The sequence below is a fragment of the Muscardinus avellanarius genome (genome assembly GCF_963383645.1).
Source record: "Muscardinus avellanarius genome assembly, chromosome: 4".
In the NCBI taxonomy this organism is placed as follows: Eukaryota; Metazoa; Chordata; class Mammalia; order Rodentia; family Gliridae; genus Muscardinus; species Muscardinus avellanarius.
In genome coordinates this window covers 127526307-127553509 of record NC_137789.1, presented here as the reverse complement: position 1 = coordinate 127553509, position 27203 = coordinate 127526307, and the positions used below count along the sequence as shown (strand labels likewise).

Here is a 27203-nt window from a genome sequence, read left to right as displayed (position 1 = left end):
GGGAAGTAGACATTTTGGTTTCCATTTTAGAGAAGTAAATTAAAACTAGCTTTGTGCTATATAGCATTAACAGATTTGAATATGTGGACTATCTGCTTATTAATCAATTAATCAAGTTAGTTATTCAAGATGTATTTTCTACTTATCATTCTTGGGTGTGGGGAAAAGAGGAGAGAAAGGGCACTGTATGTATCTCTACTTATTTCCCAAGGGCGGAAATGCTTTTCATTGTCAGAATCATGTTAAAACTGTGAAAAGTACATGAAATCATCCATCTGAGTAATTTTAGTCATAGTACCATTTGTTCTGTGACACTAATAGAAAAAGATACTTTTTTCAACAAGACAGAAAAGCAGCCAGGCACGGTGGCGCGTGCCTGCAATCGCAGCTCCTGGGGAGGCCGAGGCAGGAAGACCGCAAGTTCAAGGCCAACCTTGTTAATGTAGTGAAATCCTGTCTCAAAACAAAATTTAAAAAGAAGGGCTGGGGGTGTAGTTTAGTGGTAGAACACTCCTGGGTTTAATCCTCAGTCTCACAAATAGATAAATAAGTGAACAAATAAAACAGAGTACTTTGATAGAATTGATTTGACAAAGCCATTTCAACGGTGTCAACTGTTATGGTTATGGCTTATGGTTATGGTTATGCCTTGATTTTTCCAGCAGTTTGTTTTCTCCTGACCCGAAAAGCATGCTACTCTGTTGAACTAATGTTTATTCTCACCATCTCATTTAGACACCAGCTCTGTCGCGACTCTTAGCTGGGGTGTTGAAGTATCTAATCATTTAGGGTTAATGAGAAACTCACTCAGCTTAAGCAGTCGACTTTGAAAAACTGCCTGCCAAAGGCTGTTCCTATGACAACCCTAGAGAGGAAGAACTTCAGGGAAGGATGATACCGCATCGGGGAAAGCTTCTTCTTCTAAAGTTAAAAGCTCTAACCGGGCGTGGTGGCGCACACTTGTAATCCCAGCATTCAGGAGGCTGAGACCGGAGGATCGCGGTTTGTGGACAGCCTCAGCTACTTAGCGAGGTCCTCTGCAACTTAGTGAGACCTGATTTCAAAAATATAGAATAAAATATAGGGCAGGGGTGTAACTTGGAGGTCGAATGTCCCTGGGTTCCATCCCCAGACCCACAAAAAAAAAAAAAAGAAAAAGAAAAAAAAGATAAAATTAAAAGCTCTACAATTAGGCAGCAGTACCAGGATGTTAAATAATCTTCCAAGAATTACATGGCATGTTAGTTGATGAATCAGGGTTTCAGTTTCCAAAGGGGAGCTTTCAATGCATCCATTAGCCACTAACTAATCATAAAAGCATTCAGGCCACAGCGTTTGTGACTGAAACCTTGAGTCACTGAAATCTGCCTGTACTGACTAGTTTCCTTCGAGATAGAAGAACTGTAACAACCAGTCAATGTTTTCAGTGTATATGAGAGACTTTTTTTCTTTTTTAGAGATTCTGGGGATAGAATCCAGGGCCTCACCCATGCTAGGCAAACGCTCAATCCCAGAAGTGTTCCCCCAGCCAGCAGTCACTATTTTTATAAACATCATCATCATCATCATCATCATCACCACCATCATCATAGGACCTATCATGAGCAAACACTGTTACCCACATTTTAATTTGCTCCGTGGCATTATACATATTAGCTTAGTTAGTTCTCATAGCTATTCTATGGACAGATATTGTCATCATTTCCATTTTATAGATGAGGAAACTAGGGCATCAGGAGGTTAGGTAAGCCAGGTGTGGTGGCATCACTATAATCCCAGTACTTGGGAAGCTGAGACAAGAGGAACACAGGTTTGAGACCAGCCTCAGCGACTTAGAGGGACACTGAGCAACCTAACAAGATCCAGTTTCAAAACAAAAAAATAGTTCCGGGAAGATGGCGATGGAGGAAAGCGGCACTTACAAGTCCTGCTAACAATCCAACTCTACTACCACAAAACCAGCGCCTTTCAGAGCCAGAAAACACCACCAGCAAAAAAATAAAAACGGTAACTACAAGGGACAGAGAAAAAGGGCTGGAAAAACAAGACACCAGAGAAAAACCAGCCCGAAGTGCCGCGCCCGCGCGGCGCGGAGCGGCCAGAGCCGCAGCGCGGATTGGGGGGAGCCGCAGAGTGGAGCGGCCTGCCGCGTAGTGGAACCGCCAGAGCGGCTGGAGTGACCAGACCCGCGGTGCAGAGCAGCCGAAGCCACGGTTCAGAGCAGCCGAGCAGAGCGGCCAGAACAGCCAAGCGGAGCGGCCAGAACAGCCAAGCGGAGTGGCCAGAACAGCCGGAGCAGCCAGAGCCGCAGCCCGGATTGGCTGGAGGGGCGGCGCGGAGTGGCCGGAGCCGCGGAGTAGAGCGGCTGGAGCAGTCGGAGCGGAGCGGCCAGAACAGCTGAGCTGAGCGGCCAGAGCAGCCGAGCAGAACGGCCAGAACAGCCGGAGCGGAGTGGCCAGAACAGCCGGAGCAGCCAGAGTCGTGTCGCGGAAGGGCCGGAGCGGCCGGAGTGGCCAGACCCGCGGTGCAGAGCAGCCAGAGCCGCGGCGCAGAGCGGCCGGAGCGGCGCGGCCTACATCTCCCCTAGCAGCACCAGAATCCAGAGAGGAGGGAGACTCAAAACAGAGCTCAAATCCAGAGAGGAGGTACTTTGGCCTCGCGGCCTAGGACGCAGAAGCAGTGTCTTACTGCTGGCGGCAGCGGGAACATCTAAAACTCCCAAGGGCCGGGCACAGCACAACTGGCAAGGACTCAGAGCGGAGTTCAAAACCAGAGAAGAAATACGCCATATCACGGCCGAGGGCGTGGCAGTGGTGCCAAATTGCCAGTGGCGGCAGCAGCGAATCCATCGAGTTCACTACAGCTCCATCAGCGCACTCAATAACCGTGAGTCAAATTGCGGCCCCTAGGGGAGAAATCCCAGTTCGGCACTCCCAGGGACTCGCGCAGATAGTCTCCCTGGGTCGGAGATTTTAGCAGTGCAGCCCAGTGGGGGAGTGGCAGTGGCAGAGATATCATACCATAGTCACAACTCCCCACTGGAGAACGCCCAACTTGGCACTCCCCACGGTCTAAGCAGCCTTAATTGACTCCCTGGGTCTGAGACTTTGTGATACAACCCAGTTAAGGAGTAGTGGTGACAGAGATACCACAGACACGAGATCCAGAGCATCTTAAGTGAACTCGTAGTGACTCAGGGAAGAACCCAGAGAAGGCACAAATTTCCAAAATCATGGGAAAGAGAAATAACAATGGAGCAGTGAATGCCAACAACCCCACAACATCAGAATCCGATAACACAGAAACCCAAAGATCTCTAGAAGATCAAATTAGGAAAATAACTTTAGAAATAATAGAGGACTTTCGAAAAGAATTTAGAGAGAGTCAAAAAGAGATAAAGGATGCAATTAATGAAGTAAAGGCCTCAATTCAAAGTATAAACAACAGATTAGGCCACATGGAGAATAGAATCTCGCTTCTTGAAGATGATCATTCTAAAAATGAACGCATAGTTTCTAATTTAGAAAAAAAAACCCGACAGCAGGAATCTGACATTGAAGAAATATGGGCCCATTTCAAGAGAGCTAACCTAAGAATAATTGGAATAGAGGAGGGAAAAGAAGGTGAAACCAAAGGGATCAACAATCTCTTCAAGGAAGTAATAGCAGAAAATTTTCCAAACATAGAGCAAGAGGTCGATACACAGGTCCAGGAAACTTATAGAACTCCCTTTAGACAGGATCAGAGAAGAGGATCCCCACGCCACATAATTGTCAAAATGACTAATGTGGAAGCCAAGGAGAGAATCTTAAAGGCAACAAAAACAAAAGGCCACGTGACATTCAGAGGCAAACCAATTAGAATCACTCCAGACTTCCCAAACCAAGTTATGAAAGCCAGAAGGGCTTGGAGTAACATATTCCAAACTCTGAAAGAAAACAACTTCCAGCCAAAAATTTCCTACCCAGCAAAACTATCCATCAAATTAGATGGGGAAATAAGAAGCTTCCATGACAAACAGCAACTGAAGGAATTTATGTCTTCAAAACCAGCGCTAGAGAAAATACTCAAGGAGATTAACTGCAAAGAGGAAATGGGTAATACACGCCAGAACCAAAGAAACAAGAATTCCCATCCAGCTGACAACTAAGCAAAGAAGAATAAACAGTATCTTAAACAGAAATAAGATCTTAACATGTTGGGAATTAAAAATTATCTCTCTATAATCACACTGAATGTAAACGGCCTCAACTCCCCAATAAAAAGACATAAAGTGGCAAAATGGATTAAAAGCCAGAATCCATCCATCTGCTGCTTACAAGAAACACACCTTACAAGTAAAGATAGGAACAAACTCAAGGTAAAGGGCTGGAGCAAGGTAATCCATGCTAATGGCACTCGAAGACAAGCAGGATTAGCAACTATGATATCAGACAAGTTAGACTTCAAACCCAAACTTATTAGAAGAGACAAAGAAGGTCACATCTTACTGGTAAAAGGAATAGTCCAGCAAGAGGAAATAACAATAATCAACATCTATGCCCCAAACATAGGGGCAGTTACTTTCATAAATCAAACTCTCTGTGATATGAAGTCACACATAAATCCCAACACAATAATACTGGGAGACTTCAACACACCTCTCACAATACTAGACCGATCGTCCAGACAAAGGGTCAGTAAAGATGTCTCAGAACTAAAGAACACCATTAACCAAATGGACCTGTTGGACACATATAGAATATTTCACCCAACTACAGCAGAGTTTACATTTTTCTCAGCTGCTCATGGAACCTTCTCCAAAATAGATCACATCCTGGGACACAAAATGAGCACTAGCAAATTTAAAAAATGTTACATACTTCCCTGTGTCATTTCAGACCATAATGGAATGAAACTAGAAATCAACTATAAGAAGACCCAGAGAAACAACATAAACATGTGGAGACTGAACACCACACTTCTGAATGAAGAATGGGTCATAGAAGATGTAAGAGGTGAAATCAAGAAATTTCTAGAAACAAATGAAAATAAAGAAACAACATATCAAAACCTCTGGGACACTTTGAAGGCAGTATTAAGAGGAAAATTTATAGCACTGAGTGCTCACATAAGAAAAACAGAAAATTCTCAAATAAATAGCCTTATGACACACCTCAAAGCCCTTGAAAAGCAGGAACAATTGAACCCCAAAGCCAGCAGAAGTCGGGAAATTATTAAAATTAGAGCAGAAATTAACGAAATAGAGAATAAAAAAACAATACAGAAAATCAACAAAACCAAAAGCTGGTTTCTTGAAAAAATTAACAAGATTGATAAACCACTAGCCAACCTAACTAAGAAAAAGAGAGAATCAAACCAAATTATGAAGATAAGGGATGAAAAAGGAGACATTACTACTGACAGCGTAGAAATCCAGAGGATTATCAGAAACTACTTTGAAAAACTATACTCCAACAAAATGGAAAATCTGGAGGAAATCGACAACTTCCTAGATAAATACAACCTTCCTAAACTGAGTCAAGAAGATATAGAACACTTAAACCAACCAATAACAATCAAAGAGATTGAAATAGCAATAAAGAGCTTACCATCAAAGAAAAGCCCAGGACCAGATGGTTTCCCAAGTGAATTCTATAAAACCTTTATAGGAGAACTAATCCCAATACTACTCAAACTATTTCGGGAAATAGAAAAAACCGGGACTCTCCCAAATACATTCTATGAAGCCAACATCACACTAATACCCAAACCGAATAAAGACAGCTCAAGGAAGGAAAACTACAGGCCTATATCTCTGGTGAACTTGGATGCAAAACTATTAAACAAAATACTAGCAACACGCATTCAAAACCACATCAAGAAAATCATTCACCATGACCAGGCAGGGTTCATCCCAGGGATGCAAGGCTGGTTCAATATACGAAAATCAATCCATGTAATTCATCATATAAACAGAATCAAAGACAAAAACCACATGATCATCTCAATAGATGCTGAAAAAGCATTTGATAAAATTCAACATCCATTTATGATAAAAACACTGCAGAGAATTGGAATAGAAGGAACATATCTCAACATTATTAAGGCAATCTACAATAAGCCCACTGCCAACATCATATTAAATGGGGAAAAACTTCAAGAATTCCCCCTAAAAACTGGAACGAGACAAGGATGTCCACTATCACCACTTCTCTTCAATATAGTACTAGAGACTCTAGCCAGAGCAATAAGGCAAGAAAAGGAAATCAAAGGAGTACAAATAGGAAAAGAAGAACTTAAGCTTTCACTATTTGCAGATGACATGATACTATATTTAGAAAACCCAACAAACTCAACCAAAAGGCTTATAGAACTGATCAACAAATTCAGCAAAGTATCTGGATACAAAATCAATCTTAAAAAATCAGAAGCTTTCCTGTACACCAACCATAAATCCACTGAAAAAGAAATTCAGGAAACACTTCCACTCAGGATCTCCCACAAAAAAATAAAATACCTAGGAATAAACTTGACCAAGGAGGTAAAAGATCTCTACAAAGAAAATTATAAAACACTGAAAAAAGAAATCGAAGAAGATCTTAGAAGATGGAAAGACCTTCCATGTTCATGGATTGGCAGAATAAATATCATTAAAATGGCCATCCTCCCAAAAGTGATCTACAGATTTAATGCAATGCCCATTAAACTACCAAGATCATTCCTCACAGACATAGAAAAATCAGTCCTTAAATTTATCTGGAATAACAAAAAGCCCAGAATAGCCAAGGTAGTTCTCAGCAACAAAAACCATGCAGGAGGAATCACAATACCTGACTTTAAACTATACTACAAAGCCATTGTAATAAAAACAGCATGGTACTGGCAAAAGAACAGATATATAGACCAGTGGAGCAGAATAGAAGACCCAGAAACAAGTCCACACACTTTCAGCCAATTGATTTTTGACAAAGAGGCCAAAAACATACACTGGAAAAAAGATAGCCTCTTCAACAAATGGTGTTGGCAAAACTGGTTAACCATATGCAGAAAATTGGATGTTAATCCCACTTTTTCACCCTGTACAAAAGTCAACTCACGATGGATCAAAGACTTGGAAATTAAACCAGAGACTTTGAAGCTCCTTGAAGAGGGCATAGGTCCAACACTACAACACATAGGCACAGACAAACATTTCCTCAACAAGACCCCAAAGGCACAGCAAATTAAAAGGAGAATCAATACATGGGATTGCATGAAACTGAAGAGCTTCTGTTCAGCAAAGGAAACTATCAAGAATCTCAATCGAGAGCCAACAGAATGGGAGAAGATTTTTGCCACCTACACCACTGATAGAGGACTAATATCTAGAATATACAGAGAACTCAAGAAACTCAACACTAAGAAAACAAAACATCCAATAACAAAATGGGCAAATGAACTAAATAGACACTTCACAAAAGAAGAAATTCAAATGGCCAATAAATGCATGAAAAAATGCTCAACATCACTGGCAATCAGAGAGATGCAAATCAAAACTACCCTGAGATTTCACCTAACTCCAACTAGAATGGCCATCATTCAAAACACGAACAACAACAGATGCTGGCGAGGATGTGGAGAAGTGGGAACTCTAAGACATTGTTGGTGGGATTGCAAATTAGTGCAACCACTTTGGAAAACAGTATGGAGAATCCTCAGAAGAATGGGAACAAATCTACCATTTGATCCAGCAATACCACTGTTGGGTATCTACCCAAAAGAAAAGAAACCAAACTACCAAACTAATCCATGTGTATCTATGTTCATAGCTGCACAATTCACCATAGCCAAACTATGGAACCAGCCAAGATGTCCATCAACAGACGAATGGATTACAAAACTGTGGGATATGTACACAATGGAATTTTACTCAGCCATCAAAAAAAACTCAATTACATCATTTTCAGGGAAATGGATGGAACTGGAGGACATTATGCTAAGTGAGATTAGTCAGGCACAAAAAATAAGAAATCAGATGCTTTCCCTAATATGTGAGAGTTAGGGAGAAATGGGTCATACTTTTAACTCTGTTTACATTGTCTTTGGATATACAATATTTTTTTTATTTTTTAGGGAGTTTATTTACCCTTTTGTTGCCTGTGCAATTGAAATCATATCCAAGAAATCACTTCCAATTTCAATGTTGTGAGGTTTTATAACCCAGATTTTCTTCTAAAAGCTTATAGTATTAAGATTTATATTTAGGTCTTTTATCTATTTTGAGTTAATATTTGTATATGTGTTAGGTAACGGTCCAATTTTATTCTTTTTCATTTATTATTATTTTTCAACAATATTTGGTTAAAAGACTAGTATTTCCTCCACCAAAACTTCATGGAAACCTTGTCAAAAATAACTTGTCAATGTTTGGAAGAATTTATCTCTAGGCTTTTATTTAGCTCCAATGGTTTATATATCTGCCTTTAGAACAGTACTACACTGTTTCAATTATTGTAGCTTTATATGGTTTGAAATCAGAAAATATACATCTTCTAGCTTTGTTCTTCTTTGAGATTGTTTTGGGTATCTAGAGTCCATATTCCATATCAGGATAGATTTTTTCTGAAAAATAAATTAATAAATGTATGATAGTTTTACCTAAAAAAAAAAAAAAGAAAAAAATATTCTCTGGTAAGAAAGAAAGCAAAAAGAAATATTGAAATGTTATCTTTAAGTCATCAAGAGTTTGGTACCAGACAAATGAAACTGTTATGTGAGATTATCAATGTTAATATTGTATAAATTGCTATAATACTAGATGTCAACTACTAAACCAAGCATGGGAAGGAGGGATGGGGAGGGAATGGGGTGGGGATTGGGTAGGGGCTAACTGGGCGATATGTGCATGTATGTCTACAAAAGTATTTTCTTTATACCACTATGATGTATGAATACATTGCACCAATAAAAAATAAATTAAAAAAAAAAAAAAAAAAAAAAAACAAAACAAAAAAATAAAAAAGGACTGGGGGTGCAGCTTGGAGGTACAATTGAGTCCCTGGGCTCAATCCCTAGTAACACACACACACACACACACACACACACACACACACACGAAGTGAAAGTTGCACAAGGCCACACAGTAATAAATGGAAGAGCTGGGCACCCGGTGGTCTAATTGCCAAGTGTATGCTCTTAAGGACGACGAAGGCCGCGCCCCTTACCTGGTAGAGGCTCACGTACTGCTTCCGCAGCCATTGCTGTCTTTGGTCAGGGAACCTTTTCATCTTTCGCACAGCTCTGGTGAGTTCCAGCAATCCACTGAAGAGCATTTTGGCCGTGTGCTTCGGTGCCACGAAGTGCAACAATCTATTGTCCGTGGTGTGAAGCCCATAGAGCAGTGTCACCCCCGTCTCCGACAGAAACAGGCCGCCCAGTTTGTTCTGCACACACACAGTGTGTATATCAATGCCAGGGTGTCCCATGTACACAGCCTTCGCTGAAAACAGATCCAAGACGCCCTCCACCAGGCCGCTTAACCCAGCATTGCCCAGTAATGGAAACTTGCCAGGTTCGGCCGTGTTGCTAAGCACGCCGAGCTTGGCTTTTGTGCTGGCTGGGGAGGCGGTGGTGGGCTTTGTCCAGGTCAAGGTGCTATTGTCAGGCTGGAGCTGGAGGAAGCAGCGGGCAGAGAGGTGTGTGTCCTGGTCGTAGTGGATGACCGTGGCCCCTTGTAGCAGGAACTGGTGCACATCGGCTTGGATGGACAGCACGTACCACGGGATGAGCTCCGTCCCATGGTCGAAGGCCTTCTGTGATTCTTCTGATGCGTGAGGGTCACATTCTTTCGACTGCTCAAAGATGTCATTTTCTGAGTCTAGCAAGTCTCCAATGATAAACCTGGTAGAAAGAGACACACATCTGGTCTGTCTTGTTATCAGAAGGGAGATCAATCCAATGCCTTTCATTAGCTTTATTAATTTTTCAACCTCTGTGAATTAAAATTAACACAGGAAATATAATATGCTAAATGTTACAGGGCCGTTTTTATAAGAGCATTCTAATATATTTAGAATAAGTTATATTGCATTAAGTAAGGTGTCTGAGCATGGATATAAGAAAGGAACTAGTAGAGAAATCATTGTATTTTAAGGGTGTTAGGGATTGAGCCCAGGACCACTCTACTGCAGAGCTACACCCCCAGGCCTTTTTATTTTTTGTTTGAAACAGGGTCTTGCTAAGTTGACGAGGCTGGCCTGAAAGCTGTGATCTTCCTATCTTAAGTACTGAGATTATAGGCGTATACCACCATATCCAGTGAATTACTGAATTATTTTTATTATCAACATTATATAATAATGTGCCTTCCTCTGTGTCAGGAGTTGCATTAAATACTTTACATATATTTTCGCACTAAATTGTCCTACTTGCAAAGAAAGTTCTCTCATTCTCTCTCATTTTTTAGCCTTTGAGGAAACTGAAGTCCAGCAAGGAGAAGCCAAGGTTACTAGCTCTGAAGAGGCCCAGCCAAAGTGAGATTCTGGTCTGTCTGACTCTAGACCCTGAGGTCATTAGGCTTGTTTGCCTTTCAGGTAAACAAAAGTCATGACCTGAATACACTTGGACTAAAAAAGGCAAAAAAAAAAAAAAAAAAAAAAAGACTTAACATGCTGGCCTGAGACAAGAGGATTGCAGGTTCAAGGGCAGCCTCAGCAAATAGCAAGACTAGCAGCAACCTAGTAAGCCCAATTCAAAACAAAACAAAAAACAAGAAAAAAAAAATTAGGGCTGGGGTTTAGCTTGGAGGTAGAATCCTCCTGGGTTTAATCTCTACTACCACCAAAATCAAAAACCAAAACCCACAGAAAACTGAAACCAAACCAAAACCAATAAAAAATGAGTTCAGAGACATTCACTGGGGCCAGGTGTGGTGGCACACACTTGTAATCTCAGCATTCAGGAGGCTGAGAGAAGAGGATCAGGGTTCGCGGACAGTCTCAGCTACTTAGTGAGGCCCTCTGCAACTTGAGACCCTGTTTCAAAATACAGAATACAAAATAGGGCAGGGAGTGTAGCTCAGAGGTCTAATGCCCCCCTGGGTTCCATACCCAGACACACACACACACACACACACACACACACACACACTCATTGAGAAATATGGTCATAGTGGCCAGATAAGCAAGAACAGTTCTGCTGGACTCAGCCTTAAGTGTTAGGGGTGTGTACACATAAAAGCTTGTCTGTCTGCTTGGAAGGTTTAGCAAGTTCGCTTTCCTTAGTCAGGACCCGGGGTTATCAACAGGATCTGGAGGAAGGCTGAGAAGACCTGATAGGCTCGGTTCTACCTGGCCATCACTGGGACTTGCCTGACATACTCATTCTCTCAAAGCATAACAACATAACAAGTTGCCAGGTTTCCTAGAGCAGCAAGATTTCTACTCTATCCACGGACATCTCTAGCCAAGTGGTGGAGAAAACTGAAGGAGTCGATCCGCATGCCTCTGGGAAGGAAGGTTCTCTTTGTCTTGAAGACTTGGGTGGCCTATTGCCTCTTGGCAATAAAGGAGCAGCAACACCAGGGTTTCTGAACTTCTCCATCAACTCTGTAGCCTCTGGACAAGATCACCTTTCCTGCTTTCAAACAACAACTTCTTCTTCCTTGCCTCATAAACACACACACACACACACACACACACACACACACACACACACACACACGGGATTGAATCCAGGAGCATTATACTTCTGAGCTACACCTCAGCCCTATTTTATTTTGAAATGGGGTCTTGCTAAGTTGCTGAGGCTGGCCTTGAGACTTTTGTATGTTTGTTTTTAAAGACCAAAAGAAGTCGGGTGTGGTAGCATACTTCCAGTATTTGGGAGGCTGAGACAGGAGGATCATGGTTCGTGGATATCCTCAGCTACTTAGTGAGGCCCTTTGCAACTCAGTGAGATCTGTTTCAAAATAAGGAATAAAAAAATAGGGCTGAGGGTGTTGCCCAGAAGTAGAATGCCCCTGGGTTCTATCCCAGTACCGCAAAACAAAACAAAACAAAAAAACCCCTAAGTAAATAATAAAATTAAATAAATAAATAAAATAGGGCTTGGGGTGTAGCTCAGAGGTAGAATGTAGGGCCAGGCTCAATCTACAGTGATACACACACACACACACACACACACACACACACACACTCAAAAAGATTCAGGTGGTGACCATCAATAATGATTAAAGTACAATCTATATTCATTCCAACACAGAACTTCTGATTTTAATTTAGCAAGATAAATGATGTTTCCCATATTCCATCATATTTAAGTTCTGAGAGAAATCAAGCACTTTCCAGTGAAAAACTACAGGCTGAGAAAAAGTGTCTGGATTTTTAAAAAAATTACATGACTTATTAGGATCTTGTTTCTGTCCCTCAGAGCTGACGTAAACTGGAAGAGGGGGGCCACAGTCTTTCTTGGCATCAATTTTTATTTTAGAAAGCAAAATGAACTAATGCCAGATGGTAATAATTCCATTAAAACAGCATTCTTCCAGGGACTAATTTCTAAAATAAAATTGTCAATTATTCGTAATGAGATAAGTTCATTTCAAGCCGGAAACGAGCAGTAGCCTTTGTCTTGTGGATGACTGAGTGAATCTGGTGCAGCCTGTGCCTGATGCTCTCAGAGGACAATTTTCTGTGGGTTTAACAAGAAGAAAGGTGGGATGCTGAGTCATTCTGGAATCAAATAAAGTTAGTCAAAGAGCAAAGATGTGGTTAGCCAGCAAAGAAGCTGCCTTGTCACAAATGAGGGGAGGCTATAGCAAAACGGTGGAAAGGGAAGAAGAGAGGGAGGGGGAAAGGAGGCTTGAACAGGGAAACAGTTCACAGAGAGTTATGTCCATACAAGGTTCCACTACCAAACTCACTAATGTGTATGGGGAGGGAGGAAGAGGAAGGGAGACAGGCACACAGCGGGAAATTCACTGAGTGATATGTGCATGTATGTTTATATCGCTTTTAATCTCATTATGATATATAATTTTACTACACCAATAAAAGTATAAAAATTATAAAGAACTTCATGCTAGAAGGAAGGAAGGAAGGGAAAAAGAGCAAGAAAAGAAGGAAGGAAGGAAGGAAGGGAGGAAGGAAGGAAGGAAGGATAAAGAAGAAAGAAAAAGAAAGACTACCTTGTTAGACTTAGGTCATATGCCTTAGGGAGAGGGTCAAAGAGTAAAAATAGAAGGGTTTTTCTCTTACCCCAGGGGAGCATCTATACTATATTTTAATTAAGAACCATAAATTGACAGCTAAACCACTTTTTTAATGTTCCCTGATGAAAATCTTATTTTAGGTGCCAAAGGGCTATTCGTCAACTTGGTTATATATTTTCTTTCTAAGGGTTCATTACTCTCCCCAAACTGAATATGATTACTTGAAAATGAATCATTATGTAATAGCTAAGCCTAAATTTAATGTTTTAGGATAGGAAAAAATCACTCTTTTCAAATGATTTGCTAATAAATAAAATTTTTGGAAAATTCTTGCTTTTAATTAACCTAGCACCTTTCTCAACTCCAGGCAGGCTCTAAACTATATCTGGGTGGTGTGTGAACTTTGGAGCCGGCCTGCCTGAACTTAAATCCTGGCTCTGCCAGCCATGAGATATGGAGAAAATTGGAAGATTAAATCATTTAATATATGTAGTGTTTAGGACAGCGTTAGCTTCCATGTAGGTGCTCAGTAAATACCAGCGTGATAAATACTGATAACATTATTATTGTCTGTATTATGTCTACAGAGTCAATTTTATAGAGCAAACCTAGCCATCAAATACTGATTTTCTGTGAAAATGGTGCCCAAGTTTGAAGTGTACTTCAAGTAATAAGCAAACCAAAACTGAATCTTGTGCAGAGGGGAAATGATTGTCTTGGTTATTAAAAGTCACAGAAACAGGATTGTGCCTGGGTGTTGGCCAAGGAGCAAGAAATAGGGTCCTAGATGTCCCTTGTAGTGCCAGGGAGGAGACTCTGCCAAGACCTGGGCTGGGCTGAAGCAGTCATTTGTACATAAAGGGTAGCATAAGGTGGGTGTTTGCAAGGCTGGTACTTGCCACACCTTTGGAGACTCTCCTTTGGAGAATGAATGATTAGCTTCTTATAATTTCATTATTTTATGTATTCATGTGGATGCATGTATGTTTCAGTGTGACTAATCCTGGTAACTATTATGTTTTCTCAGGTAATCTGCTTTCCTATGCTTAGCTTTCTTATTTTCTATCCCTGTAGGGTTAGATAGTTTTCCAGGTAAATCTCTACGGAGGTTTTTGGGGTACGAGGGCACAAAACACATCTCTCTGCAATGGGAGGGGAACGTTAACTAAGGGAGGCTTCTGCAATGTGACTACTGCGTCTGCAGCTGCTCCAGAGCCTCATTATGGCATCTGGAGAGTGGATGGCAGACATTGATCACAACAGCTGCCATGTGTATGGCTGTAGGACAGGATAGAACTCTTACTGGGCTCCAGCAGCCTCCATTCTAAAGTTTGGCTGAATTTATTATCGACTTAGATCCTGTTTCTCCAAATGTACAAATCCGTCTTAAGCTCCGGCACTCCAACAAAAATGCTCAACATTGTTAGCAATCAGAGAGATGCAAATCAAAATTACCCTGAGATTTCATCTAACTCCAACTAGAATGTCAAGCATTAAAAACATGAACAACAATAACTGCTGGCTAGGATGTGGGGCAGTAAGAACTCTAATACATTGTTGGTGGGAGTGCAAATTCGTGTAATCACTTTGGAAAACAGTATGGAGAATCCTCAGAAGAATGGAACAAATCTATCTTATGATCCAGCAATAACACTTTTGGGTATCTATCCAAAATAATGGAATCCAAGCTACCAAACTAATGCATGCATATCTATGTTCATAGCCACACAATTCACAATTGCCAAACTATGGAAGCAGCCAAGATGTTCACCAACAGATGAATGGATTATAAAACTGTGGAATATGTACACAATGGAATTTTACTCAGCCATAAAGAAGAACAAAATTATGTCATTTACAAAGAAATGGATGGAACTGGAGAACATTATGCTAAGTGAGATAAGTCATAAAAAGTAAGAAATCAGATGTTCTCTCTAACATGTAGAAGTTAGGGAGAAAAAGCGTCACAGGAGGAACTCTAGACAAAGGAGAGAAACCATAGATGAGCAAATAAAGAGGCCTAATGGGGATGAGGAAGAGAGAAATTCCCTAATGTACATGATGTACATTCACAAACATGTCAAAGTCAATCACTCAACCAAACATGAGAAGAAGGGAAGGGGGAGAGAATGGGGTGGAAATTGAGGAAGGTCTAAATGGGATTACAAGCGTGCACCACAACTGGTTTGATCCTGTACTTTTTTCCCTGTTCATATTTACTTATTTATTTTTAATTTTTTTAATTGATGCATTATATTCATACATCTTATTGGGGTAAAAAGCTTGTGTGTTCATACATGTACATATCACCAATTTAACCCCTACTCAATTCCCACCCCATTCCCTCCCCATCCCTTCTTCCTTTGCTTGGCTTAGTGGTTGACTTTGATATGTTTAAGTATGTTGTGTGTTTTAGAGAATTTCCTTCTTCCCCCCTCCTTTCTCCTCATTTAGGTTGTCTTGTTTGCTCCTCTATAGGATTTTCTTTTTCATCTAGAGTTCCTCCTGTGACCCATTTCTCCTTAGCTTTCACATATTAGGAAAGCATCTGATTTCTTATTTTTGTGACTGACTAATCTCACTTAGCATAATGTCCTCCAGTTCCATCCATTTCCCTGAACATGATGTAATTGAGTTTTTTTTTAATGGCTGTGTGAAATTCCATTGTGTATATATCTCAAAGTTTTGTAATCCATTCATCTGTTGATGGACATCTTGGCTGGTTCCATAGTTTGGCTATGGTGAATTGTGCAGCTATGAACATAGACACACATGCATTAGTTTGGTTGTTTGGTTTACTTTCTTTTGGTAGATACCCAGAACTGGTATTGCTGGATCAAATGGTAGATTTGTTCCCATTCTTCTGAGGATTCTCCATACTGTTTTCCAAAGTGGTTGCACCAATTTGCAATCCCACCAACAATGTCTTAGAGTTCCCACTTCTCCACATCCTCACCAGATCTGTTGTTGTTTGTGTTTTGAATGACTGCCATTCTAGTTGGAGTAAGGTTAAATCTCAGTATAGTTTTGATTTGCATCTCTCTGATTGCCAGTGATGTTCAGCATTTTTTCATGCATTTATTGGCCATTTGAATTTTTCTTTCATGAAGTGTCTTATTTAGTTTGCTTGCCCATTTTGTTACTGAAGATTTGTTTTCTTAGTGTTGAGTTTCTTGAGTTCTCTGTATATCCAGGATATTAGTCCTCTATCGGAGGTGTAGGTGGCAAAAATCTTCTCCCATTCTGTTGGCTCTCGGTTGAGGTTCTTGACAGTTTCCTTTGCTGAACAGAAGCTCTTCAGTATCATGCAATCCCATGTATTGATTCTCCTTTTAATTTGTTGTGCCTTTGGGGTCTTGTTGAGAAAGTTTTTATCTGTGCCTATGTGTTGCAGTATTGGACCTATGCCCTCTTCAAGGAGCTTCAAGGTCTCTGGTTTGATTTCCAAGTCTTTGATCTATCTTGAATTGACTTTTGTACAGGGTGAGAAAGTGGGATTAATTTCCAATTTTCTGCATATGGTTAACCAGTTTTGCCAATATCATTTGTTGAACAGGCTATCTTGTTTCCAGTGTATGTTTTTGGCCCCTTTGTCAAAAATCAATTGGCTGAAAGTGTGTGGATTTGTTTCTGGGACTTCTATTCTGTTCCATTGGATTATGTATCTGTTTTTGTGCCAGTCCCATGCTGTTTTTATTACAATGACTTTCTAGTAGAGTTTAAAGTCAGGTATTGTGATTCCTCCTGCATGTTTTTTGTTGCTGAGAACTACTTTGGCTATTCTGGGCTTTTTGTTATTTCAAATAAATTTAAGGACTGATTTTTCTATGTCTGTGAGGAATGATCTTGGTAGTTTAATTGGCATTGCATTGAATATGTAGATCACTTTTGGAAGGATGCCCATTTTAATGATATTTATTCTGCCTATCCATGAACATGGAAGATCTTTCCATCTTCTAAGACCTTCTTCGATTTCTTTTTTCAATGTTTTATAATTTTCTTTGTAGAGATCTTTTACCTCCTTGGTTAAGTTTATTCCTAAGTATTTTATTTTTTTTGTGGGAGATCCTCAGTGGAAGTGTTTTCTGAATTTCTTTTTCAGTGGATTTATGGTTGGTGTACAGGAAAGCTTCTGATTTTTTAAGATTGATTTTGTATCCAGGTACTTTGCTGAATTTGTTGATCAGTTCTATATGCCTTTTGGTTGAGTTTGTTGGGTTTTCTAAATAGAGTATCATGTCATCTGCAAATAGTGAGAGCTTGAGTTCTTCTTTTCCTATTTGTACTCCTTTGATTTCCTTTTCTTGCCTTATTGCTCTGGCTAGAGTCTCTAGTACTATATTGAAGAGAAGTGGTGATAATGGACATCCTTGTCTTGTTCCTGTTTTTAGGGGGAATTTTTGAAGTATTTCCCCATTTAATATGATGTTGGTGGTGGGCTTATTGTACATATGTCTTTATGATGTTGAGATATGTTCCTTCTATTCCAATTCTCTGCAATGTTTTTATAATAAATGGATGTTAGATTTTATCAAATGCTTTTTCAGCGTCTATTGAAATGATCATGTGATTTTTGTCTTTGATTCTGTTTATATGATGAATTACATGAATTGATTTTCGTATGTTGAACCAGCCTTGCATCCCTGGGATGAACCCTACCTGGTCATGGTGTATGATTTTCTTGATGTGGTTTTGAATGTGTGTTGCTAGTATTTTGTTTAATAGTTTTGCATCCAAGTTCATTAGAGATATAGGCCTGTAATTTTCCTTCCTTGAACTATCTTTATTCAGTTTGAGTATTAGTGTGATGTTGGCTTCATAGAATGTATTTGGGAGAGTCCCACTTTTTCTATTTCATGAAATAGTTTGAGGAGTATTGGGGTTAGCTCTTCTATAAAGCTTTTATAGAGTTCACTTGGGAAACCATCTGGTCCTGGGCTTTTATTTGATGGTAAGCTCTTTATTGCTGTTTCAATCTCTTTGATTGTTATTGGTTGGTTTAAGTGTTCTATATCTTCTTGACTCAGTTTAGGAAGGTTGCATTTAGGAAGTTGTCAATTTCCTCCAGATTTTCCATTTTGTTGGAGTATAGGTTTTCAAAGTAGTTTCTGATAATCCTCTGGATTTCTACGCTGTCAGTAGTAATGTCTCCTTTTCATCTCTTATCTTCATAATTTGGGTTGATTCTTCTTTTTAGTTAGGTTGGCTAGTGGTTTATCTATCTTGTTAATTTTTTCAAGAAACCAGCTTTTGGTTTTGTTGATTTACTGTATTGTTTTTTTTAATTCTCTATTTCATTAATTTCTGCCCTAATTTTAATAATTTCCTGTCTTCTCCTGGCTTTGAGGTTCAATTGTTGCTGCTTTTCAAGGGCTTTGAGGTGTGTCATTAGGTTATTTATTTGACAATTTTCTGTTTTTCTTATGTGAGCACTCAGTCCTATAAATTTTCCTCTTAGTACTGTCTTCAATGTGTCCCAGAGGTTTTGATATGTTGTATCTTTATTTTCATTTGTTTCTAGAAATTTCTTGATTTCACATCTTACATTTTCTATGACCCATTCTTCATTCAGAAGTGTGGTGTTCAGTCTCCACATGTTTATGTTGTTTCTCTGTGTCTTCTTATAGTTGATTTCTAGTTTCATTCCATTATAGTCTGAAATGACACAGGGAAGTATGCAACATTTTTTGAATTTGTTAGTGCTCATTTTGTGTCCCAGGATGTGATCTGTTTTGGAGAAGGTTCTGTGAGCAGCTGAGAAAAATGTGAACTTCTCTGTAGTTGGGTGAAATATTCTATATGTGTCCAACAGGTCCACTTAATTAATGGTGTTCTTTAGTTCTGAGGCATCTTTACTGACCTTTTGTCTGGAAGATCTGTCTAATGTTGTGAGAGGTGTGTTGAAATCTCCCAGTATTATTGTGTTGGGATTTATGTGTGACTTCATGTCACAAAGAGTTTGATTTACCAAAGTAGCTGCACCTATGTTTGGGGCACATATGTTGATTATTGTTATTTCCTCTTGCTGGATTATTCCTTTTACCAGTAAAACATGACCTTCTTTGTCTCTTCTAATAAGTTTGGGTTTGAAGTCTAACATGTCTGATATCACAGTTGCTACTCTTGCTAGCCTTCAAGTTCCATTAGCATGGATTGCCTTGCTCCAGCCCTTTGAGTTTGTTCCTATCTTTACTTGTAAAGTGTGTTTCTTGTAAGCAGAAGATGGATGGATTCTGGTTTTTAATCCATTTTGCCACTTTATGTCTTTTCATTGGGGAGTTGAGGCCATTTACATTCAGTGTGATTATTGAGATATAACTTTTAATTCCTAACATGTTAAGATTTTATTTCTGTTTAAGATACTGTTTATTCTTCTTTGCTTAGTTGTCTGCTGGATAGAAAATCTTGTTTCTTTGGTTCTGGCATATATTACCTATTTCTTCTTTGTAGTTAATATCCTTGAGTATTTTCTCTAGTGCTTTTTTTTTTCCAGGTCTGGGGATGGAACTCAGGGGCATTTGACCTCCGAGCTACACCCCCTGCCCCATTTTTTATTCTTTATTTTGAAACCGGGTCTCACTGAGTTGCAGAGGTCCTCACTAAGTAGCTGATGCTGTCCGCGAACCACGATCCTCCAGTTCTCAGCCTGCCGAATGCTGAGATTACAAGCGTGCACCACCATGCCCGGCTCTAGTGCTGGTTTTGAAGACATATATTCCTTCAGTTTCTGTTTGTCATGGAAGCTTCTTATTTCTCCATCTAATCTGATAGATAGTTTTGCTGGGTAGGAAATTTTTGGCTGGAAGTTGTTTTCTTTCAGAGTTTGGAATATATTACTCCAAGCCCTTCTGGCTTTCATGACTTGGTTTGGGAAGTCTGGAGTGATTCTAATTGGTTTGCCTCTGAATGCCACTTGGCCTTTTGATTTTGTTGCCTTTAAGATTCTCTGCTTGGCTTCCACATTGGTCATTTTGACAATTATGTGGCGTAGGGAACCTCTTCTCTGATCCTGTCTAAAGGGAGTTCTATAAATTTCCTGGACTTGTGTATCGACTTCTTGCTCTATTTTTGGAAATTTTTCTGCTATCACTTGCTTGAAGAGATTATTGATCCCTTTGGTTTCACCTTCTTTTCCCTTCTCCATTCAAATTATTCTTAGGTTAGCTCTCTTAAAATGGGCCCATATTTCTTCAATGTCAAATTCCTGCTGTCAGATTTTTTTTCTAAATTATAAACTATGCGTTCATTTTTGGAGTGATCATCTTCTAAGAGCGAGATTCTATTCTCCATGTGGTCTGATCTGTTGTTTATAATTTGAATTGAGGCCTTTACTTCAATGATTGCATGCTTTATTTCTTTTAAACTCTCTCTAAATTCTTTTCGAAGGACCTGTATTATTTCTACAGTTATATTCCTGATTTGATCTTCTGGAGATCTCTGAATTTCTCCGTTATCAGGTTCTGATGTTATGGTGTTGTGGGCATTTATTGCTCCATTGTTATTCCTCTTTCCCATGACTTCAGTAGTTTGTGCCTTCTCTGGGTTCTTTCCTTGGTCACTATGATTTCACTTAGGGTGCTCTGGATCTCGAGTCTGTGGTAATCTCAGTCACCACTACTCCTTTACTGGGTTGTATTGCAAATTCTCAGACCCAGGGAATTAATCGAGGCTGCCTTAGACCATGGGGATACCAGGTTGGGTGTTTTCCCACGGGGAGCTGTGACTAGGGTGTGGTATCTCTGCCACCGCTACTCCTTCACTGGGTTGAACTGCAAAATCTCAGACCCAGGGAGATTATCAAAGCTGCGCAGGTCCCTGGTGGTACAGTACTGGGATTTATATCTAGGGGCTGCAATTTCACTTACAATTGTGGTGTGCGCTGATCTGGAGCTGTCGCAGGCACAGTGAACTCGCTGCTGCATCTGGCAGTATGGTGCTGCTTTCACACCCTCGGCAGGCATGAGGCTGGTTTACTTCTTTTCTGGTTTTGAGCTCCGTTCTGACTTCCTGGAGGGCGTGATGAGCTTGGCCACTGGGAGTTTTAGACATTCTTTGCGCTGAAAAAACTGCTGAGTTACACCTGAATGATCTGCAGCTGCTCACTTCAGGTCCTTGTTTACCTTTCTTCTCTGGAGCCTTGTGGGTTGTTGAGTGTGCTGATCTGGAGCTCTCGTGGGAGCCGTGAACTCGCCGCCGCTCCTGGCAATATGGCGTTGCTGTTGCACCCTTGGCCATGAGGGTGGTGTATTTCTTTTCTCGTTTTGAGCTCCGTTCTGAGTCCCTTACTTCTCTGGAGCCTGGTGCTGAGAGGCAAGATGGCGCCAGCGTGGCTCTGCCACCGCAATGCGGGCTGGTTTCTTTTCTGGTCTCTGGTTGTTCTTCTAGTCTTTTTCTCTGTCCCTTGTATTTACAGTTTTTATTTCTCTGCTGATGGTTTTTTCTGGCTATGAAAAGCACTGATTTTGTGGCAATAGAGATGGATTGTTACCGTGACTCGTAAACGCTGTTTTTGTCAGTCTCCATCTTCCCAGAAGTCCATGATCCTGTACTTTTTAATGAACACTTTTCTCAGGGTTCTGTGAGTTTTTGGCAGGTTCTCTGATAGGAGTAGTGAGAGTCTGGGAAGAGCCCTAAGAAGCCCCCACAGGTAGGGTAAACCAAAGCACTGTATGATGTTGTCCTTTCTTAGATGTAATTGTCAGGGTCACTGGTCACCACATGAACAAAGACTGAGGTTATTGTCTGCAGAGTCTTTATTTTGGCCAGATCTACAAAGCACAGTTTCTGTGGCCGTTGAGATGGGCAGATCAGTTTGCCCTCCACAGTCCTTCCCTGGATCTTTTAACATGGGGCTCTGAACCAGGACTCCCAGAACTCCAAGGTCCAGGCATACAGTCACGGAAGCAGTGCTGGCTGATCTGGTTTCAGTGAATTCTATTTAATAACCCTCCTGGTCTCATGTGTATTCTGAGGTTCTTTTCAGAGTAGCAGTCTCTTAGGCTAAGAAAACTATTACTTGTACTTAGGTACAAAGGCTTTAAAGTGAGGATTAAATTTGACTTCAAAAGCTTTGAAAAATTAATATTGGAATTTTTGTGGGTTTTTTTTGGGAAGAGAAATGTTCTTAGCATGTAGATGATAAAATATTTAGGGAGAGGACAAGGGGATAAGCAGAAAATTAGAAATGAAAAATTTTTGAAAACCATAGAACGAGGAACTTGAAGGAGCCCCAGGGGAAAGAAAAGGAGGGTGGAGAGGCAGCTTGGATTCTAGGTCTCTGGGACTCAACCAAAGGTGGCATTCCTGAAGGTATTTTAGAAAGGTCATTATCTTTATGTAAGACACATCTGCCCCCACAAACACACACCTGGCCCCATATGAAGGTGGCTATAAAAAAGTGCCATGCAAAATTCAATTTTTTAAATTAAATTCAATAGATAAAAATTAGTTTATCTATTCAGGGATGATGCATCCTTAATAGTAGAGTTTAGGGAAGCAATTTCAGCCAGATCTTGCTATGAGGAAAGGCATGCTTCTCCCAAGCATCTGTTTGATTTTTTCAAATATATGAATAGCTGGGTGTGGTGGTGCACGCTTGTAATCCCCGCGCTTGGGAGGCGGAGACAGGAGGATCATGCAGGTTTGAAGCCAGCTGTGCTGCCTTAAGAGACCCTGTTTCCAAAGAAAAAGTATAAAATAGGGAGTGTAGCCCGGAGGTAGAAGGGTTTTCAGGAACCCCAGTACCACACACACACACACACACACACACACACACACACACACACACACCAGGAAAGGTTTTGCAAAATAAATAAATAAATAAATAAAAATATATAGTGAAATCTGTGGTTAATGGGAATTCCCTTTTTCCTTTGGCCACTAAGAATCTCAGAAAAAACTGAGTTGCTGTACAGACTGTATAGTGTACATTTTTGGATGTTTTATTTTTCCTATCCTTATTGCTCTTTTCCTTAATATTCTCAGTTATTCCTATTTATCCTTACACAAGTCTTCTTTGGAATGGTTTGCTGTGCACATAGATGTCTTTATAGAAAGACAGGTGGGTAGTAGAGAGAGAAAGGACTCAGATGGCTCTGAGACGCCTCCTGTGCAGCTGTACTTCTTTGCAGACGATCCTCTTTCTATGTACAGATTGTCATTAATGTCAGCAAGAAAACACTCAAATATCCGGATTAGAGATGAACTATATAACAACAGCAAAAGAATTGGTAAAAGACATTTATGAGATAGTCCAACATAAGGGCCAATCCACTATGGTAAGGGTTAATCTTTGAGCACTGTTTTTTTTTTTTTTTTTTTTTTTTTTTGAGGGAGTGAACTAGGGAGTGAGGTATAGAAGAAAGAAGCCCAGAGGCCTTAGAGAAATCTGGAATTTAGGCTTACTTCCTCAAAACAAAATAATGTTAAAGGTCCTAGATGCAAGATATTCATTTGTCTATTTATAGCCAATTTTAAGGGTCTAACACAATTCCAATGAGAAGTTATTTTCTAAAAACATTATTATCCCTAACAATGTAGGTGCACATGTAACACACACACACACACACACACACACACACACACACACACACACACATATGGATTCCATGTCAATGATCCCAGGACTTGTGATGGTGAGACTGGACGATTGCAGGTTGGAGGCCAGCCTCAGCAACTTAGTGAGACCCTATTTCAAAATAAAAAATTTAGAGCCCAGCGTGGTGGCGCACTCATAATCCCAGTGCTTGGGAGGCTAAGACAGGAGGATTGCACAGGTTCAAAGCCAGCCTTAGCTATTTAGTGAGGCTCTCAGCAACTTAATGAGACCCTGTTTCCAAATAAAGTATAAAATAGGTCTGGGAGTATAGCCTGGAGGTAGAAAGCCCCTGGGTTCCACTCTCAGTACCACAAACACACACACACACACACACACACACACACACACACACCCAAAATAAAAAAATTAAAGGCCTGGGGACTTAGCTTAGAAGTAAAATGCTCCTGGGTTCAATTCCTAGTACGAAAACAAACAAACAAACCCCCAAACAACAACAAAAGAGTTCAAGACAATTGTAATGCATGACTCAGGAGTAGGACTACAGATAAAACCTTTCACAGCAAATATATCAAAACTAGTAGGTTTAACTGTTTTGGGTGGCACGAAAGTGTTCCTTATCTGGTGCTCTGCCTTTTGTGGTCAGGGCTGACCAGGAGTCAAAGGCCCTGGGTAAAGCGAGGGAAGCCCCAAGCCACTGATTCTTTCCTTTCGTTTGGCAGTGAGTGGGTAAGTGGGTCTGGCTAGACTGCTGTGTCCACTGATGAACAGTAACTGGAACAACCGAACAATGTCGAAGCATCAGCCCTTGTATGAGTTGAGACACCACAGAGCAGTGTTTCTCAAAGCGAGATCCTTGAATCCCTTGACTTAAAATCACCAGAGGTTGAGTGGAACTGCTAAAAATACTGATGTCTGGGCCAGGGATGTAGTGCTTCCTAGCATGTGCATGGTCCTGGGTTAGATCCCCATTGCAAAAAGAAAAAAAAAAAAAAAAAAAAAAAAAAAAAAAAAAAAAAAGAACAGGAAAACCCACAATAAAAACAGCTGATTTTTAGGTATCACTAAAGGCCTACTAAATCAAAATAATTCATTTGAAAATATTTAAAAATCAAATATATGCAGCCTAGCATCCCATCAAGGGATTAATAAAAACCATTATTACAGAAACTATGAAATAAATAACAGATAGTGTTTATAATCCTGAAAGTTTAAGAAATGGCAAAATAGCCCTAGTTTTTTTTTGTGTGTGTGTAAAAATGAACTTTTTTTTTTTTGTAAAAGAGGTACCCCATTAGTATGTACAATTTTTATATTTTGTGCATCAGTTAAAATAAAGTTAATAAATAATAAATAGCTCTGTCTTAAAAAAGGCATAACAGACACCAAGAAGTTAAATTGTGAGCAGTGATTTCAGAATAAAGCAGAAAACTGAGAAAGGTCAATTCAAACTCAGAAATGGTGAGGTTTGAAGACAACGCATGGCTTAAGGACCAAGGTGTTGAGTTTTTATTAGGTTTCCTCACAAAACTGAAGTGAAGTATGAAAAAAATACTAATCTCAAGGAAAAGAAAAAAAGAAAAGATACACATTCCCCCCTTTTCGTATGCAAGACTTACTGCAACCGGGTTTTATCCTTCAAGGAATTTTTCCTAGAGCTGTCTCCTTCACTGGGACTGTCCTCCTCCTCTGTCTCCAGACTTCGACTGCAGCTCCTGATGATCTGGAAGATGCTGTTGACCGTGGACTCCTTCTCCGCATTCTTTAGGCCATTCTGTCCCACTCGCTGTAAGAAATTGTCTTGTCCGGTGTAATCGGCTACAAACTACAAAAAATATATATATATATTGGGAAATTGCTATTGTGGCTTCATAGCACATGTCTGAATAACCTCCATGGCTAAGGAAGCTGAATCATAACAGCAATAAATAAGAGCATTTGTGCTTATTGATGGGAAAGAAAACAAGCACCCCCAGGGAAAACATTTTTTCATGTCACCACATGAAATATCAAAACTCAAACTTGGTCCTACTGAGACAACTTCAGTCCCTCTAGCAGTCAACCCTCCATTTTGAGTATGAAACACAAAAAGCAACATTATTTCAGGGCTCCCTAGAGCGAGGATTAACCACATTGCAAGGGAAGAGCAGAGTTATTTTATTCTGATAGTGAAAATCAAGATACACCATGATAAAAGTATGCTATTCTATAAAAGAAGAGGAAATGGCAGGGTGGGGGAGGGGAGGACCAAGGAAAACATGAGAAAATGTGCCTTTGACTGTTTCCTCCCTCAACAATGCCTTATCTTAAAAGCATATTATAATTAAAATTTAAAACTTTGCTTTCTCTTGAGTGCCCATACATTCTATAGTAAGACAGTGGCTTCCTGATGGCTTTCCTGTGGGTTTTAAAAAATTTGTTTGTTTTGTTTTTGTGCTACTGGGGATTGAATCAAAAGGCATTTTATCTGAGCTACATTCCCAGCCCTTAAAAAAATTTTTTTTAAACAGAGTCTCTCTAGGTCGTTGAGAGGTTTGCTATATTGCTGAGGCTCAAATCTGTGATCCTCCTGTCTCAGCCTCCCAAGTACAGGCATTACAAGTGTGCACGACCACGCCTGGTTTATCTGTGTTATCAGAAAGTTTCTCCTGTCAGAGGCAAGAGCTCTGGGTTTCCCTCTTCCCAGGACGTGAGGAGCTGGTGTGGTTGTAGAACGGGGTCTCCCTCGATGCTCTATCCTTCATCTGTTGCTCTTGTATTCCATCTGATAAGCCTGAGAGGTGCTGTCCCGTGTTGGTGCCTGCACCTGCGTGTGTTGGGGAAGTGGCTGTGAGTCTTCCTGGTACCATGAAGGCTGTTTCACAGGTGACGCAAAAGAGGCTGAAGTTCTGCTGTTCTAGGGGAGTCTTCTGGCTCTCACCGGTAGGGGTGGTGTGTGTGTGTGCGTGTGTGTGTGCGTGTGCGTGAGAGAGAGAGAGAGAGAGAGAGAGAGAGAGAGAGAGAGAGAGAATGGAAAGGTCATAATGAGTACTGTCACCATGGGGAGAATGACCTGACCCTAGATCCTAGATCTGGATTTGGGACTTCTAGGTATGGAACTCCTTAAAATCTCCATAAAGTTTTTTTGTTTGTTTGTTTGCATGTGGTATTGAATACTGAACCAGGGACATTCTACTTCTAAGCTACACCCTCAGCCCTATTTTATTTTGAAACAGGGTCTCATTAAGTTGCTGAGGGCCTCGAGGCTGGCCTTGAGCCAGCAATCCTTCTGTCTCAGCCTCCAAAGTACTGGGATTAGAGGTGTGCGCCACTGCATCTGGCTGATAAAGTTTTTTTTTTTTTTTTTTTTTTTTGTGTGTGTGTGTGTAGTACTGGGGATGGACCCCAGGGACATTCTCCTCCGAGCTATACCCCTGGCTCTATTTTTTATTCTTTATTTTGAAACAGGGTCTCACTGAGTTGTGAAGGGCCTCACTA

General features: G+C 40.3%; 1 protein-coding gene across 1 annotated transcript in view; it reads right to left on the bottom strand.

Moving 5' to 3' along the window:
- PLCE1 (phospholipase C epsilon 1) overlaps window positions 1–27203 on the bottom strand; it is a gene marked incomplete at both ends in the record, with an annotated part of 297487 nt that overhangs the window by 69629 nt on the left and 200655 nt on the right. Inside the window, 2 exon segments of the mRNA XM_080695071.1 lie at window positions 9186–9861; window positions 25346–25551. Coding sequence (XP_080551197.1) covers window positions 9186–9861; window positions 25346–25551 — 882 coding nt within the window.